The following is a 16,592-nucleotide window of genomic DNA, read 5'->3' on the forward strand; positions in this document are numbered from 1 at the left end:
TCCAGAGCTAGAAATAAATTGACTGGGGGGCTGTGCAGACTCCCCCCACCCTGGGGACTATCACCTCCCTTGGGTTTCTTTTTTAGGCCCCCCTCCTGGGCCGTTATTGGCCTTAGGGACCACCATCTCCTCGGGGCAGATCGTGTAAATAGAAGGAGTGGGGGCTGCGAAGCTGCCCTCCTGAAGCTATACCGGCCCCGGGGACTGCCACCCACCCCCCCCCCCCCAAGAGCGGCTCCTGCTATGTCCCGGGGTGCCCATTCCCAGGGCAGAGCTGTTTGCTTTAGCTTGATGGGAGCTCACATTTCTTGCCAAGCTAAAGCAAACGCTACAGTTCTAGCAAACAGGAGCTGTCAAGGTGTCCCCGCCCGCTGGAAGCGGAGGTTTCATCTCATACCCTGCCAGCAGACGTGCAGGCAGAGAAAGAGATGAAACAGATTGCTCTTGCATGCAGGGAGCTGCATTTCCAGCAGCTCCCTTTATGCAATAGCAATGCCGACTTCTGGAGGAGGCGGGGAGCCAGCTGGGACCGAGGGGGCCTTGAAGCTCCGCCCATGGTCCTGAGGTGAAAAGTGCAGAGAGAGGCAAAATAAAGGTGAGAAACTAGCAGAAAGAGGCAGAATAAAGGTGGGACACTAGCAGAAAGAGGCAGCATAAAGGCGAGAAACAAGCAGAAAGAGGCAGAATTAAGGTCAGAATAATGGTCAGTACAGAGCAGAAACAGACAAAAAAAAGGTCAACAACAAGCAGAAAGAGGAAAAATGAAGGAGAGAAACGAGCAGAAAGAGGCTGAATAAAGGTCAGAAGGGAGCAGAAAAAGGTAGCCTAAAGGTCAGAAACGGGCAGAAAGAGGCTGAATAGAGGTAAGCAACAGGCACAAAGAGGCTAAATAAAGGTGAGAAATGAGAAGAAAGACTAGAATAAAGGTCAGAAACGAGCACCGAAAGGAAGAATTAAGGTCAGAAACAAGCAGAAAGAGGCAGAATAATGGTTAGAAGAGAGCAAAAAGAGGCAGAATAGAGGTCAGAAACCAACATCAAGTGGCAAAATAAAAGTCAGAAACCAGCAGAAAGAGGCAAAATAAAGGTAAGGAGCGAGCATAAAGAGGCAAATAACTGGCAGACTGAGAAGAGGCAAAATAGAGTTCAGAAATGAGCAGAACGGACAACAGGAGCCAGATTAAAGGTCAGGCGTGAGTAGAACGAGACATAATAAGGGGCAGAAAGTGGCAAAATAGAGGGCAGAATTTAGCAGAAAGAGACAGAATTAAGGTCAGAAACATATAGAAAGAGGCAGAATAATGGTAAGAATGGAGCCGAAAGTGGCAGAATATAGGTCAAAAGGTAGAAAAAAAAGAGGTTGAATAAAGGTCAGAAACAAGCAGCAAGAGGCAGAATAAAGGTCAGAAACGAGCAGCAAGAGGCAGAATACAGGTCAGAAGGGAGCAGAAAGATGCAGAATAAAGGTCTGAACCGGGTAAAAAGAGGCAGAATAGACGTCAGAAATGAGCAGACAGAGGCAAAATAAAGGTCAGGAGCGAGCAGAAAGAGGCTAAATAATGGGCACAATAGAGTCAGCGAAAAGCTTAAAGAGGCAAACTAAAAGTGAAAAAGGAGCAGAAAGAGGCAGAATAAAGGTCAGAAACGAGCATCAAGAGGAAAAATAGAGATCAGAAACGAGCAACAAGAGCCAGAATAAAGGTCAGGAACAAGCAGAAAGAGGCAAAATAAAGGTGAGAAATGAGCAGAAAGATGCAAGCTAAAGGTGAGAAATTAGCAGAAAGAGGCAGAATAAAGGTCAGAAATGTGAAGCAAGAGGCAGAATAAAGGTCAGGATGGAGAAGAAAGAGGCAGGATAAAGGTCAGAAGGGAGCAAAAAGAGGCAGAGTTAAGGTCAGAAGGGAGCAGAAAGTGGCAGAATAAAGGTCAGAAGGAAAGAAAAAGAGGCAAAATAGAGATCAGAAAACAGCAGCAAGAGGTCGAATAAAGGTCAGAAATTTGCACAAAGAGGCAAAATAAAGGTTAGAAGGCAGCTGAAAGAGGAAAATAACGGGCAGAATGAGCAAAAAAAGCAAAATTGAGGTCAGCAATGAGCAGAAAGAGGCAAACTATAGGCGAGAAATGAGCAGAAAGAGGCAGAAAAAAGGTCAGAAACTAGCAGAAAGAGGCAAAATAGAGGTCAGAAACGAGCAGCAAGAGGCAGAATTAAGGTCCGAAATGGGCAGAAAGAGGCAGAATAAAGGTCAGATACTAGCAGAAAGAGGCAAAATAGAGGTCAGAAACAAGCAGCATGAGGCAGAATAAAGGCCATAGACGAGCAGAAAGAGGCAGAATTAAGGTCAGAAGGAAGCAGGAAGAGGCAGAATAAAGGTCAGAAAAGAGCACCAAGAGGTAAAACAGAGGCCAGAAACGAGAAGCATGATGCAGAATAAAGGTAAAGAGCGATCAGAAAGAGGCAAAATAATGGGCAAAACGAGCAGAAAGAGGCAAAATAAAGGGCAGGAGCGAGGTGAGAAAGTGGAAAAACAAGCAAAAAATGAAGAGGAGGCACAAAACCAAAGGCAGCAGAGGGTAGTGGACCGCAGGCAAGCTGGACAGGAGGACCTTAACAGGGGAAACTGGAACAAGGACCTGCTCCCGTGTGACCCCCCCTACTTTTTTACTGCACACCCACTGACAGACCCACTCATATACTTACACACCCACTCACAGATCCACTTACACACTCATGTACCCACTCAGAAACTCACGCACCCACAGACACACTCAGACACTTATGCACCCACTCACAGATCCACTCAGACACTAATGCACCCACTCAGACACTCATGTTCCCATTTACAGACCCACTCAGCCATGCATTCACTGACTGACACACTGAGACAATCACTCCCCTACTCAGAGACTTACACAACCACTCACAGACCCACTCACTCATGCACCCACTCACTCACCCACTCAGAGACTCATCCATCCACTCACAGACTTTCAAAGACACTCATGCACCCATTCACAGAGGCAGTCAGACTCCCGCTCCGATCACAGACCCACTCAGAGACTCATGCACCCACTCACAGACCCACTCAGAGACTCATACTCTCACTCACAGACCCACTCAGATGTTCATGAATTAACTACAGAGCGAATTGAGCTTTATCAGCGGTTTGTGCATCCTGATTCTAGTGCAAAGAGCAGAGTGCATAAGGAAGTCTGATAGAGGAGTCTCTTAGTGGAACTAAAGAATCAATTAGCATGGAACAGTTTTGTGAGTTATTTTACCTTATTTGCATGTTTACATGAAGGGCGTTTCCGTAGTCCAATTTAGATAGGACTAATGCTGTCACAAGTGTCTTTTGTAGGTCTGGCAGTACAAAAGAAAGAATCTTCCTAATCATCTTTAAGATAAAGAAGATTGTGGAAGCAAGAGTGCTACTCCGATCATTGAAGGTCAAATGATCATCAAAGATGAAGCCTAAGTTTTTACCTTCCTCACAGGTGATGGGAGGTCCCCAGAGTTGTCCGCCACCAGCTAGGTGACCAGAAGGAGGTGTCTTATGATACACTTAGATGCAATGTGTAAAGTATTTATGCAGCGCACAAGGAGTAACAAAGTGAAAAGATTTCAGGTAAGTATAGCGCCTAAAAGTACAAAGTGCCACTTGTGTTATCTTGTACGAGACCGGGTGAAAGTCAGAAGTTCAGGCCGACCATGATAGAACAGGGACCAGACACAGGGATCAGGTTAGTTCTGCTGAAAGAGTTACCTTCTAAAGTCCAGTGCAAAGAGTTCTGCAAGTGGTGGAGGAGACTGCGAGGGGCAGGGAAAGCGTATTGACATCAAGGATGATTGTCTTTGTAGTGCGAAGATCCTGTCGAGTGTAGTGGATGGTCATGGCTGGAGATTTGGAATGCCAGTTACTGTGGGCATCGATGCTTTAGTACAAAGTGCACATCTCATGTTCCTGGTTGTTTTTCCGGTGGTTGCTGTAGTGGAAAGGGTCAGTTTACCAAAGCTTCGCGTTAGTGGCTTCCACGGGCAGCAAGATCTTGGTGCGGATGGGCACGGTCGGGAAGAGCCCAGAGCTTTAGGATTTTTTCCTTTGTCCAAGTAGGAGCTAACAGGGTGCCACATCAAGGGTTCAGGACCTGAGAGGCCTCTCTTGGGGATCAAACTCACTTCAGCAGAGGCCAGCAGGGCTCAGGCAGGTCCAGTTGCAGAGGGGCCTCCGGAGCTTGTTATGTCCCTGTAGCTCAGAACAAAAGGGCAGTCAGCTAACCTTTGGAGTCACTTCAGCCGCCTGAGATGAAGGGTGGAGGTCAAGTCTTAATTCTCAGCAAGCAGACCAGGCATCAAACAGCAGGGTGTCCTCTTTCTGTAGTATCCACAGGTACAGGAGTGTACAGAAGAGTGGGTATGAGGGTTCTCCTTTTATACCTGGTGCCCACTTTAAAGTGGGAAAAGGTTCTAGAGTTCCCCCTATGGCGAGATCTGACATTTCCTGCCTCCTTGCCCTGTCATAGTCTGTCTGGGGGCACAATAAGTTAGTGTTAAGTTCTTTTGATGTGAGCTGGGCTAGTGCCATTGAAGTGCAAGTGTGGTAGGTGGCAGCTGCGCTCACCCCCATTAAGCATAGATGGCAGGTACTGTCACCATCCACACCCTCTCTTGTGTGGATGTCTGGGAGGAATACACAAGGGCCAACTGCCAGTCACTTCTGGTCATTCAACCCAGGAGCAGGCTCCAGATACTAAATCGTTAGGACAAGAAAAAGCCTTTCTAAAAGTGGCATTTATTTTTAGAATTGTGACTTTAAATCCGACGTTACCATTAAAGAGGGTTTAAATTACAAGTTTGAGACCAAACTCACATTCCTATATACTCCCAATCAAAAGTTGTCACTTATTAAATGTAAAAAGGTAACCCAATGCTATCCTATTGGAGAGGTAGGCCTTGCAGTACTGAAAAACGAATGTAAGGGTTTTTCATTGCCAGGACATATAAACCTCAGGTCACGCAATTTTTTTAAAATACACTTCACACTGCCCTCTGAGCTGTTTAGGGCCTACCCTAGGAGTGACTTATATGCATTAAAAAGAACAGTTTGGGCCTGGCAAAAGGAATATTTTGCTGGGACGAAATGGCAGTTTAAACTGCACACACAGGCTGCAAAGGCAGGCCTGAGACATGTTTAAAGGGCTACTTAAGTGCGTGGCGCAATCTGTGCTGCAGGCCCACTAGTAGAATTTAATTTACGAGCCCTGGGCACATGTAGTACCACTTTACTAGGGACTTACTGGTAAATTAAGTAGGCCAATTGGGTGTGGGCCAATTTTCACAAGTTTTAAAGAGCGAGTGCAAGCACTTTGGCACTGGTTAGCAGTGGTAAAGTGCACAGAGACCTAAAAGCCAAGAAACACTGGTTCTCAGAAAACAGGCAGGTTAAGGCAAAACATTTGGGGATGACCCTGCAGAGAGTTCAACACTAAGAAATGCAACTTTATGTCAAAAATAGATATGGGGATGCATTTTACACTAAAATATACCACAAATGGGCTTATTTGCATCTCGCATAATTACACAAAATGTTCAAAAATTTTCATCTAATTAGGCAACAGTAAACTACATGAATTTCATGCACCCCAAGTTATGGCTCCTGATTCTTTTGTATGAGTGAATACAGATCATAAAATTATTGCTTTCCAGACCACTAAGATGTAAAGCTATAGGTATGCTGAGTACAACACTTAATGAGCGGTCATTAATTCTGGAGGCATCTTTTTTCACAGTGATCTTTGTTGTAATATTGACCCGATCAGAAAAGATTACATTATTATTCACCCAATGCAGGATTATTACCTCAATGCTTCAGACAGGGTTGCCAGCAGTAACATATAAAGCCTTTTCAAATTTTAAATCCCTTTAATTCGGTGCCACATAATAGCCATAGCTGCAATGCTCCTGACACAAAGATAATAATAGTAATAGGTCTTCTCAGCACCACATGATTTATCACTCAAATATCAACTTTAAAAATATTTTGGAAATTCAATTATTCTTCTCTAAACATCAGCTTATGAGTTACGAAAATACATACATTTTTGTCTCCAATGCCCACTTTTCAGTTTTGGTAAACATATATTATTTAATTCATGCTAGCAAAAGCTTCTAATTTAGTAGGCTGGGCTGCATACAGGAAAGCTACTTACGGGTAGTGGAAGAGCTACCAGTCGCTCATGAGCTACTCGTTGGGAGAAGCCTGCTCTAAAGAATGCAGTTTTGTTTTTTCGGCGTCTGACACTTCCTCAAAAGTTTAGACGGGAATGGTCATAAAATATATACCTTATGAGGGCATGGCATTAAAATACCCTGTTCACATCTGATTTGCAAATGATAGCCCCACTTTACTCACAGGCATTGTGTGTCTCAAATGATTGAACATTCTTCATTCAAGAAGTGAAAGACCGAGCCCCTAGAAAGGGTTTAAATAAAAAAAAAACATGGCTACCACTCCACTCACCAAAAACGCTGTAGCATTGCTAACTAGGACAATCAAGTCAATACTGCAATTTTACTGTAAATCTCTGTTACAACTGGGGATCTCTAATTGGCATAGGTAGATACCTTTGTCCAAGTAGGGACCCTTGCTTCTAGTCAGGGTAAGGGGGATACACACTTTAGATAACCCCTACTCACCGCCTTGATAGCTTGGCATGAGCAGGCAGGCTTATCCCAAAGGCAATGTGTAAGGTATTTTTACTCAAAACACACAGTAACAGAGAGATAACGTCACAAATGGACACCACACCAGTTTAGAAAAATAAAGTATCTTTATCTAAACTTAACAAGACCATAACAACACAAAAACCAACATACAGGTAGTAAAATAGCATTTAAAAACAGTTACTTCCAAAATAATGCTTGTAGAAAACAAATTGCTCCACCTGGGGATATTACGATGTCGTGACAGCAATAAATCCAAGTTACGGTGCCGACCGCGAGGTGTGTGGTGTCGGGCAAGGAGTCACACGGACCTCCACCAAACGAAGTCTATGACGATGCCCTGCATTGTAGAGATAAGGCGTCGTTGCAGAGGTAAAGGCCGGCTCCCCGGCTGCCACGGGGGATGTGAGGCATCGTGTCTCTGAGGAGGTGACATGTAGAATGCAGGAGAAGGGAAGTCGGGCGTGTCGGTGGTGAGGCGTCTGTTCGGATGAGGCAATGCGAAGTCGGCGAGTTCGTGGAGTCACCCTCGGAGGTTATTGGTGTCACGATAACAGGATGCAGGCACTGGTGATGACGGAGTCGGTGCGAGCACTGGCGTCGGGAATGCTGATAACTGCAGGTGTCGGCAGGCATTGGAGCTAGGGTGCAGGCCGGGCGGTGCGTCATGCACTTAACGAGTGGTGCCCCTGGCCTCGGTGCAGGTCACAGCAGCGGTGTGGACGGCATTGGAGATTACTTTTCTTGCTTCTTTCAAGTTGCTTCCAGCTCCCAACAGCAGGAACAACCTCCAGGGGCTAAAAACAATTTTTACTAAAAATGTGTTATTAAATTCTGAGTTCAGAGAGCCTAAACCTTATTCCTCTATCTTGTCCCAATGAGAAGTTATACTTGTAAGATGTTATAAAGTATCTCCCATGCTATCCTATGGGGCAGATAGCCTTCCAACAGTGAGAAAAGAACATGGCAGTATTTTACTATAGGGATATGTCACAACTACCTTTCACATACACTGCACCCTGCCTATAGGGGCAGCTTGGGACTACCAGAGGGGTTCCTTACATTTAATAAAAGGGGAGGTTAGGGCCTGGCAAGAGGGTGCACCTGCCAGGTCCACATGGCAGTTCAAAACTGCGCACAGACACCGCAGTGGCAGGTCTGAAGTACATTTACAGGGCTATTCATGTGGGTGGCACAATCAGTGCGGCATGCCCAATAGTAGCATTTGATTTACATGGCACACTATGTCATCCCTACTAGGGACTTACCATTAAATGAAAATATGCTGATCAGGGAGACCAATTGTAATGACAATTTACACAGGGAGCACTTGCACTTTGACACTGATCAGCTGTGGCAAAGTGCCCAAAGCATCTAAGCCAGCAAAAACGAAATCCAGCACAGCATCAAAAATACAGGAGGTAGAGGCAAAAAGTCACAGGAAACCACACCAAAGATGCCAAGTCTAACAATCTCCAGTCAGAAACAGTGTAAGGATATTTAACACTCCATTTACATTTTAATTTTACTCTTAGAGCACTCCACGCACTATGATGAATAGGCAGACTTTCTTTCTTTTTTATTTGCAACCTAATAGTGGTGTCCTAAGATTATTGCCTCACGGATGGGCCCGCTTTGACTCCTGCTAGAATGCAAGAACCTCCACTTTTATCTTCACTTGATTGACAACATTCAATTTTTCCAGTAATTATTCACCACGCCAGCTTAGTCCAATGGATCATAACCCTGCTCTACAGAATCCCCCTGCACTTACACAACGAAGGCCCAATCAAAGGCATCTTAATGCTCATTAAGACTGTTTTAATGATTTACAAAACACAAACATATCAATCACGCATTATAATACGTTTTGTAGTTTTTATGTTGCACATGAGAACACGAGAAGAAATAAATGGAGTGCATACAAAGCACGCCTTTGTGCTATATACAAGTATGTCATGGCGTCCAGTGCTGCCAAGCACATCCACGTTGCAGGTTTTTGAAACAAACAAACGAGGGATGGGAACATGGCACCCAGCACCGGCCCACTGCAGAATGTTCTGTTTCATATGAAAATGGAAAAACATACGTATCTTAAATTACCATGCGCTCTCTGTAGTGGGCCATGGTTTATGGATCGGAAAACGGAAGGCCTGGCGCTTCCTGTTTAAGGCGTGTGAAGGTGCAAATGTCCTGTTTGCATTCTATGGATCAGGGAATAACATGCGCCATTCTCCATTCCCCGCATAATTTGGTACAAATAGCATATCTGCTAATTTGTCAACCCCGCACTATTGAATTTTTGTGGGAGTGCAATCTGCACACGCAAAATGTACCTTTATCGCCATCGGGCCCCTAGTATAGATGAAGCGATACCAAAGGGGATGATGGTCGGAGCGTTTGAGCAAATCAAAAACTCACCCCCAGACAACTGATCTGGGTTTAATCCATCATCATTCTTTAGCTCACTCCACCACCCCAGTTCAGACATGGCCATATGCAAATTAGTCTGACCCTGTGCCTCATGGGAACAGTCCAGCCCGAACTGTCAAGCCATGTCTTCCCTGGACCGGAAACAAGCATCCTGGGACCGGTTTCGGGTTCATAACCCTCATCAGCCAGGCTATCTTGAATCCAGTGGCAAAGTGAGCAAGGGACCCATGTCTGGGCATACCCTGCCAACTTAGTGCGAACAAAGCGATACCATAAGGCACAGGGTCAGTCTGATTTGCATATGGCCATGTCTGAACTGGGGTGGTGGAGTGAGCTAAAGAATGATGATGGATTAAACCGAGATCAGTAGACTGGGTGTGAGTTTTTGATTTGCTCAAACGCTCCGTCCATCATCCCCTTTGGTATTGCTTAGTATAGATGAAACAGGAGAGATCAGGTGGACGGAAGGAGGCAAGAAATTGGTATTGTTGGAGCACCTACTGAGAGGAAAATAGGGTTGCTCTCTGTGTCAGTGGTGAAGAATCCTCATTATTCAGTAATAGTATTAAATAGTATTAAATGACATCTCCCAAGCTCGCTCATATCTTTGGGCCTGATTTAGAGTTCGGAGTAACCCAAATTTAAAGATGTCCGCTGGTCCAGAGGAGATGTCCTAACATTGACAGTCACCACCATCACAGCAATTCCTATCAATGTATTAAAAGTTTGACAAACTGTACCATCAAGATGAGAGTACTTCCTCAAACTTTTAACATGTTTTGTATTTTTCCCAAACCAAAATCTCAAAGCAGGATTTAAAAAAAAAAAAAACTTCTATCCCCACACCATGGAAGTTTTCTCCCATGGTGGGCGGTCATTTAACATTTTTTACGTCTCTTGCCACCATCTTTTTCATGGTGGTAAGGATGAGAAAACTGGCCATTCAACTGCCCACTTTAAATCTGGCGGGCATTTAAATGGCCAAACCTCAAATGGCCCTGACTCAATCGGGCCAACGAAAGAGTCCTTCACTGACGGAGACGTCTTGCCGATGATTTTTACTTTTATTGATATTCGACGTCCGAACATCTTCAAATTGCTACTGCAAAGCAGGAGTTATAGATAGGTTTATAGATCTATGTACGTTTATGGATCTTGTATACCTGAAAAAATTGTTTTTGCTTATTTTGAAATGTTGAATATGTTGAGTGTGATGAACCTTCTCAACATGGTCTTCTCCCACCATCGCACTGTGGCCAGATTCTTTTCATTGGCATTTTCAGAATGACATGGCAAACAATCATTGGCAAAACCAATAGGTCTGGTTTGAATTTTACAATGCATCAGTGAGATACAATATTTAATGTGTAATAATTCAGACCACTTGTGAAATGTAAAATATTCCCTCATGCATTGTAATGGAAGCACTACTTCTCAGACTGAGTTACACACCAAGCTGCTTGAGGAGGGAGTGAAATAATTCTCATAGTGCTCCACTCTAAGTATATTTTAAAGAATATTAACTTAAATACTCTGGCTCAAATCAAAGGGCAATATTGCTCTTATATGTGGTGCCTGATGTGTAATCCAAGGATGCCCAATATAGATCAAGGAGGGCAAGATCCATGGCAGATTTTGCATGAATTCACATAACATAAATCTACACAGAGATAATCTAAATGAACTCATTTACATAGTGGTTACCATGAAAGGCATAGGTTGAACCATCAATGACCACGTTTGACATACTTGGTTAATCATTTAACTCTTCAGAGTTAAATTGCAGAGGACTGAAGGAAAACTTTGCGTCACGGTTCTCAACCACAACGCTCCCTACACGTTTCCCAACGTTCTCCTGCGATGCATGGTTCTAAATATACCACTGACGATGTGAGTAAAAAGTATGCTGCATTCATGATGCAATATGTTTACCATTTGATGTGATGTGGCGCATGGCAGCTGGGTGATTTCTCCTACCTTGAGCTGCTCAGGCAACACACTTCCCTGCTCGAGCTATGCTCGGTCCGTCGGCTTGATCAGATCCGTTAGAAAGTTTTGGCGATCAGCTGATGGAATGAGGCATCAGACAGCAGCTGGAGTAGAATATTAATTAACCACTCTCCCCATTACCTCTAATAAAGGCAATATTTGCAGTTACCACCTTTGTGTGTATCGTGCTTTAGCAATTTGGCGACAATTGGCAGCCCTGTTTCTTTTACAAGTCAGTTGTTGTGTGTTGAAAAAAAACGTGTAACAAAGTGGTTTTGTTACAGAAGCAAAGTGCTCAACATAAGGTATTGTGAAATGAATATTTGTGTTTATTGCTACAGCAGTGATGCATGCACCCGATGTGCACATCTGTATTTAAAACAACCAGATGGGCGTCTTCACACACATTTATGTGATTTTATAAGGCTCAGACAATTTAGTTGTCATTATAAAACACTTCATCAAGTAAGCGGTGCATCCTCCTCCTCACTTTCCAGAATTCTCTGGTGAACTTGGGAATGCTTGAAAGGACTGGTACAGCTTATTTAATATATATCTTGGAGCGATTGATGGACAGGGATTTGGGACAGAAAGGAAAAATGTATTTGTTTGGGCAGAGACGGTCAACGTATTTTTGAACATTTACCTATTTGTACACCATGTGGGGGGGACAAGAATTTGATGAATTTTAGGACACTGTTAGAAGATTAAAGAACATATTTAATACACAAAAGAGTATTGTTGTCATACGTTTAAATGTATTTCTAGACAACAAATGCTGGATGAATCAGTAGAATCTTATGTGGCTGCATTAAGAATTTTAGCAGCTAAATGCAAATTTGTGAATTTTACTTAGCAACTTATATATGACCAATTAGCAGTCAGCTGTCACAATAAGGCTATCCAAGAGAAATTATTAGTATTTAAAAAGTCATCACTTTCAGAAGCGATTGATGCTGCTTCTATGATCTAATCTTCACAAGCTGAAGTAAAGATTTTTCAGGAAAAACACGGAACAGTCAATTTTGGCAATTTTATGACCTTTAAAGCAAATTCCAAAGAGGGTCTAACATCCAACAACAAAGTTTGTTCTTGTTTACATTGTGGATTTACCCATCCTGCAGCAAACTTCAAATTATGTCCAGCAGTAAAAAAAATATGCAACTTGTGCGGTTCTGAGGACACTTTGCAAAAGTATGTGTGAAAAGAAGAGTTCTAGTAAATGAAATAGTTGACAATACAGAAGAGGACGCATTAAAAACAAGCTTGTCAGATCTGGTGCAAAATATTACTTCTACGGATGACGATGCCTGTGAAAATCCCACTGCTGACATGAATAGGGAATAAATCTTTTTGATTGTTAATGGATTCAGGAGCCAGAGTGACTATATCACTTATGATACGTTTGAACACCTATGGAAAGATAAGCCACTGGAAGATCCTGATATCAAAACAGAATCTTTTCAAGGACTGACAACTGATCTTATTGGTTATTTTGTGTCCATGATTTTTTCAGAATCTGTGTTTCTCTGGTAAAATCTATGTTACCTTCATTGGAAAGAATATATTAGGTTGGGTACATCAAGCTGTGCTAGAGATTGTCCTTTTACCAGGCCAAAGTAGAAAAGTAATGTAATTTTCTGAACTCTATTGTGAAACTTAACGACAACATATCAATAGTAATGTTAATTCCATGCATGTTAACAATATTGATAATAATTTCAGTATACACTTTCAACAGCTGCTTAAAACATATGATGTTCTGTTTGAAAATAACCTGGGTGTACAATTTTTTTGGGAATTGAATATTAAAGTTAAGGAAAATGTCACATCAGTTAGGCATCAGTTAATGAGCGTTCCTTTAAGTGTTAGAAGTGAACTATCCAAGATTTGCAAGATCACTTTGGCTATCGCCCAGTGTTATAAGTAAGAAAACGAACAAAGAGTTGCACATTTGTGTTGATCATAGATCTTTAAATAAGAACATTTGGGTGCATGCCCACCAGTTCCAGGATAGGAGAGTTGAAGTTAAAACTTAATGGTACGAAAATATTCTCCAAGTTAGATTTAAAGTCTGCTTACTATCAGATTGCCTTAACCAAGTCTTATAAACACTTTCAATTTTGAAGGGCGCCATTTGGTTTGGCATCTGCTGCTTCAGTCTATCAATGGGTAATGGAAGAAATGTTGTGTGATACAAATGGGAGTTCTTGTATTTTAAGAGGATGCTAATCAAGATGAACATGCAAGCTGAATGCAGTGTTTGAAATAATCAAAGTCAATGATTTGCAGTTAAGACAGGACAAGAGAGTTAATAGAGTTAGCTCATTCGGGGCATTTGGGAACGACTTTAAACAAGAAAAGGTTATGTTAACATACTGGTGGCCAAAGATGGAACAGAACATTGAGCAGAATGTAAGGAATTGTGAGACATGTCGCAGAGCAGATAAACATTTATCTGTTAGAACACCTCCCACGGTAGCTGTGGATGTTCCAGGGAATGCTTGCGATAAGGTGGCATTAGATTTCTTAGGTCCTTTCTCCCATTGCAACAATCATTATTAATTTGTTCTTATTGATTATAGATCAAAACAGATTGAAGTTGAATTTGTGTAAAAACCTAGCACGCTGTCTGTAATTCATTTTCTAAAGATATTTTTTCCCTGTGTAGGCATGCCCAATGTCTTAATCATAGACAATGGTGTGCAATTTACATCTGATGCTATGATCACATTTATTAAACAAGCAGGCATTCAGCACAAACACACCAGTCTTTATCATCCTCAAGGTAATGGTCTTGTGCAAAGGGCCAATAGACTCATTGTTAACACCATTAGATTAGCCTAATCCAACAATTTGAACCCTTTGGTGGCACTCCATGAAATGTAGAATTCTTATCATACAACATCTCACTGTACAAGAGGGATTTCTCCTTTTCAGGTATTAAAGGGACGTACTCCTACCACATTAGTAGCACTGCATTGGGTTAAGAGAAACATTGCTCATTATAATTGTTAAAAGTGGAAAACAAAGGTCAAGGAGGTAGTTAAACGTTAACAAATGTAAATGTGTTGATGATACAATAGTTTGAATAAAGTTTAATTTTATGACTATTAAATATGTGACACTGTTAGAATCAAAATTCCTAGATTAGTTTGGAAAGGTCATTTACAATGTAGCAATCCCAAAAGGATAATTGCAGTATCCAAATCTGCTATTTGTGTTAAAGGGGGGGAATTATGGAACAAGTCCTCAGTTGTTCCTGTGGTTTCTGTAAACAAAGAGAATGAGGCAAAGAAAGATAATTTGAAAAGCGTTGATCCCGTTTTTCTAGTAAACAAAGAAAATGAGACAAAAAAGATGATTTAAAATGTATGGATTATGATAATTCACAAGCCTAGTTGTCGATATCTAGAATTTATGTTGATCAAAAAGAGTTAACAAAAAGTCATCGAGAACGAACCTCACCATTGTGGATGAAAGATTTTGTTAACCTTGTTTCCTAATGAGTCTCTATTTCAATTATATTCGTCGATTTACGGAAAATAGTTATGTAACATTTACCCTGTTATGATCTAATTTTAGGAATATAGCTTGTGTTCTGAAGTATTCCTTTGTAAGATTTTTTATTGTTGTTTTATTCAAAAAGGGAGATGTGTTGTGGTGTGTGGCAGCCGGGTGATATCTCCTTCCTCGAGCTGATCATGCAACACAGTGCACGGATCTAAATATACCACTGATGATGTAAGTAAAAAGTATGCTAAATTCATAGTGCAAAATGTTTACCATTTGATAATGTGCTGTGGCTGCCGAGTAATTTCTCCTTCCTTGAGCTGTTCACACGACACATTTTCCTGTGTGCGCAGTGTGCGGCACACTCAGTCGGCTTGATCAGATTCATTTGGATGGTTCAGCGATCAGTTGACCGAGTGAGGTGTCACACAGCAGCGGGAGAGGAATATTAATTAACCGCTACTCCCCTGGGCTGTTTTACCCATAATAAAGGCAACATTTGAAGGTATCTGCTTCGTGTGTATCATGCTTCAGCATAATGCTCTCTCTTTTGGAATCTTAAGTCATGTTTTGCACTTTTAACTATTCTACAAAGGAGTGTCTTTTTTTGCTTTTTCTCTGACCAACCCCATAATTTTGTTCTCCTGTTTACTAACTTACCTCTCAGAGAGCAAAAGTATTTCATAATAGTAGACCTTTCAGTCATCATTTACCTTTTAGATAATAAATACAACAATGTGTAGGGCTCAACTCTAGAAGCAGGTTTTGCAGCATACTAATTGGCACATACTTGGCACGGGCACTCCATAGACATTAACCTCTCGAATGAAGTCTACCATTCCCAAAATATCAGCAACTTCTGTAGTCGCCACATTTTCTCCTTTCCATCTGAAAAAAAATAAACAGATCTAAACATAAAGCTTTCGATAAATAACACTGAAGATATACAAAAAGAAACAAGAAAAAAGACAGAAAAGTGTATTTTATAATGTAAATCTGAGACTGACAGATGAATGCTTCCGTTATGTTAACAGATCTGGCTCATCATTGGCTGACCTTCTGGCCTAGGAAGAAGCACTATACAAACAGAGCTCAGTGTATGTGCAGATTCTTTTCTCATTTGGTACCAGCTTGTGATGACAGAAACATGTGACAGCTCTTATGTCGCATTACAAATGTGTGAGGCTAGAGAGCAGAGGGGGGGGGGTGTAAGAAATTGGGTTATTATTTGAGAGGGGTGGTAGCACCACTCATTAATAAACACAATCCTTGTTAGGGTCAAGCACAAAAGTCACTTAACAAATCTTTGCTTAACCTTCTGGTAGCTTGGCACACAAGTAGGCAGCCTTAACTTAGAGGCAATGTGTAAAGTATTTATGCAGCACTTAAACTGGAATAAAGCAAACACACAATACCAATAAAGTAGACCCAGAGATATGAGTTTTTAAAGTTTAGGTGAAAATCACTATTGGCCCAAAGAGAAGGACTTGCTGGAGCTTTGTGTTGGTGATCATCATGGACGGTTAATTCTCGGCTCGACAAGGTTACTTCGTGGTTGTGATGAGCCCAAAACATCAGTATCTTCACCTCTTCCACAGGAGGAGTTCACACTGATGCCAACCAAGGATCAGGTTCCTAGGGGGCACCTCTTGGGGATCAGGACTCACTCCAGGAGATGCTAGCAGCAGGCTCAGACAAGTCCACGCAAGTCTAGTTGATATGGGCCAGCTGGGCAGTTGCGGGAGGCCACTGGAAGCTTGTTGTGTCCCTGTAGTTCAAATAGGAGGTCTGACTTTTCCTGAAAGCTGGTTATGGTCTGTGCTTCTGCTTCCTCTGGCTCCAAACTATGTAGGGTGACATAGGGAAGATCAGGCGTGGTATCAGGTTTCTCTGTGTGTGCTACAGGCTGGGTCCTTTGATGTGTAATCAGGGCAGAG

The 16,592-nt window shown here is 42.2% G+C and overlaps 1 protein-coding gene across 1 annotated transcript in view; it reads right to left on the minus strand.

Annotated features, from left to right (window-relative positions):
- Positions 1-16,592, minus strand: part of SLC27A2 (solute carrier family 27 member 2) — a 426,278-nt gene that overhangs the window by 56,580 nt on the left and 353,106 nt on the right. Inside the window, exon 8 of the mRNA XM_085644259.1 lies at positions 15,446-15,543. Coding sequence (XP_085500385.1) covers positions 15,446-15,543 — 98 coding nt within the window. The remainder of the gene's footprint in view (positions 1-15,445; positions 15,544-16,592) is intronic.

This window comes from Triturus cristatus, chromosome 3_1 (genome assembly GCF_964204655.1).
Source record: "Triturus cristatus chromosome 3_1, aTriCri1.1, whole genome shotgun sequence".
NCBI classification, from domain to species: domain Eukaryota; kingdom Metazoa; phylum Chordata; class Amphibia; order Caudata; family Salamandridae; genus Triturus; species Triturus cristatus.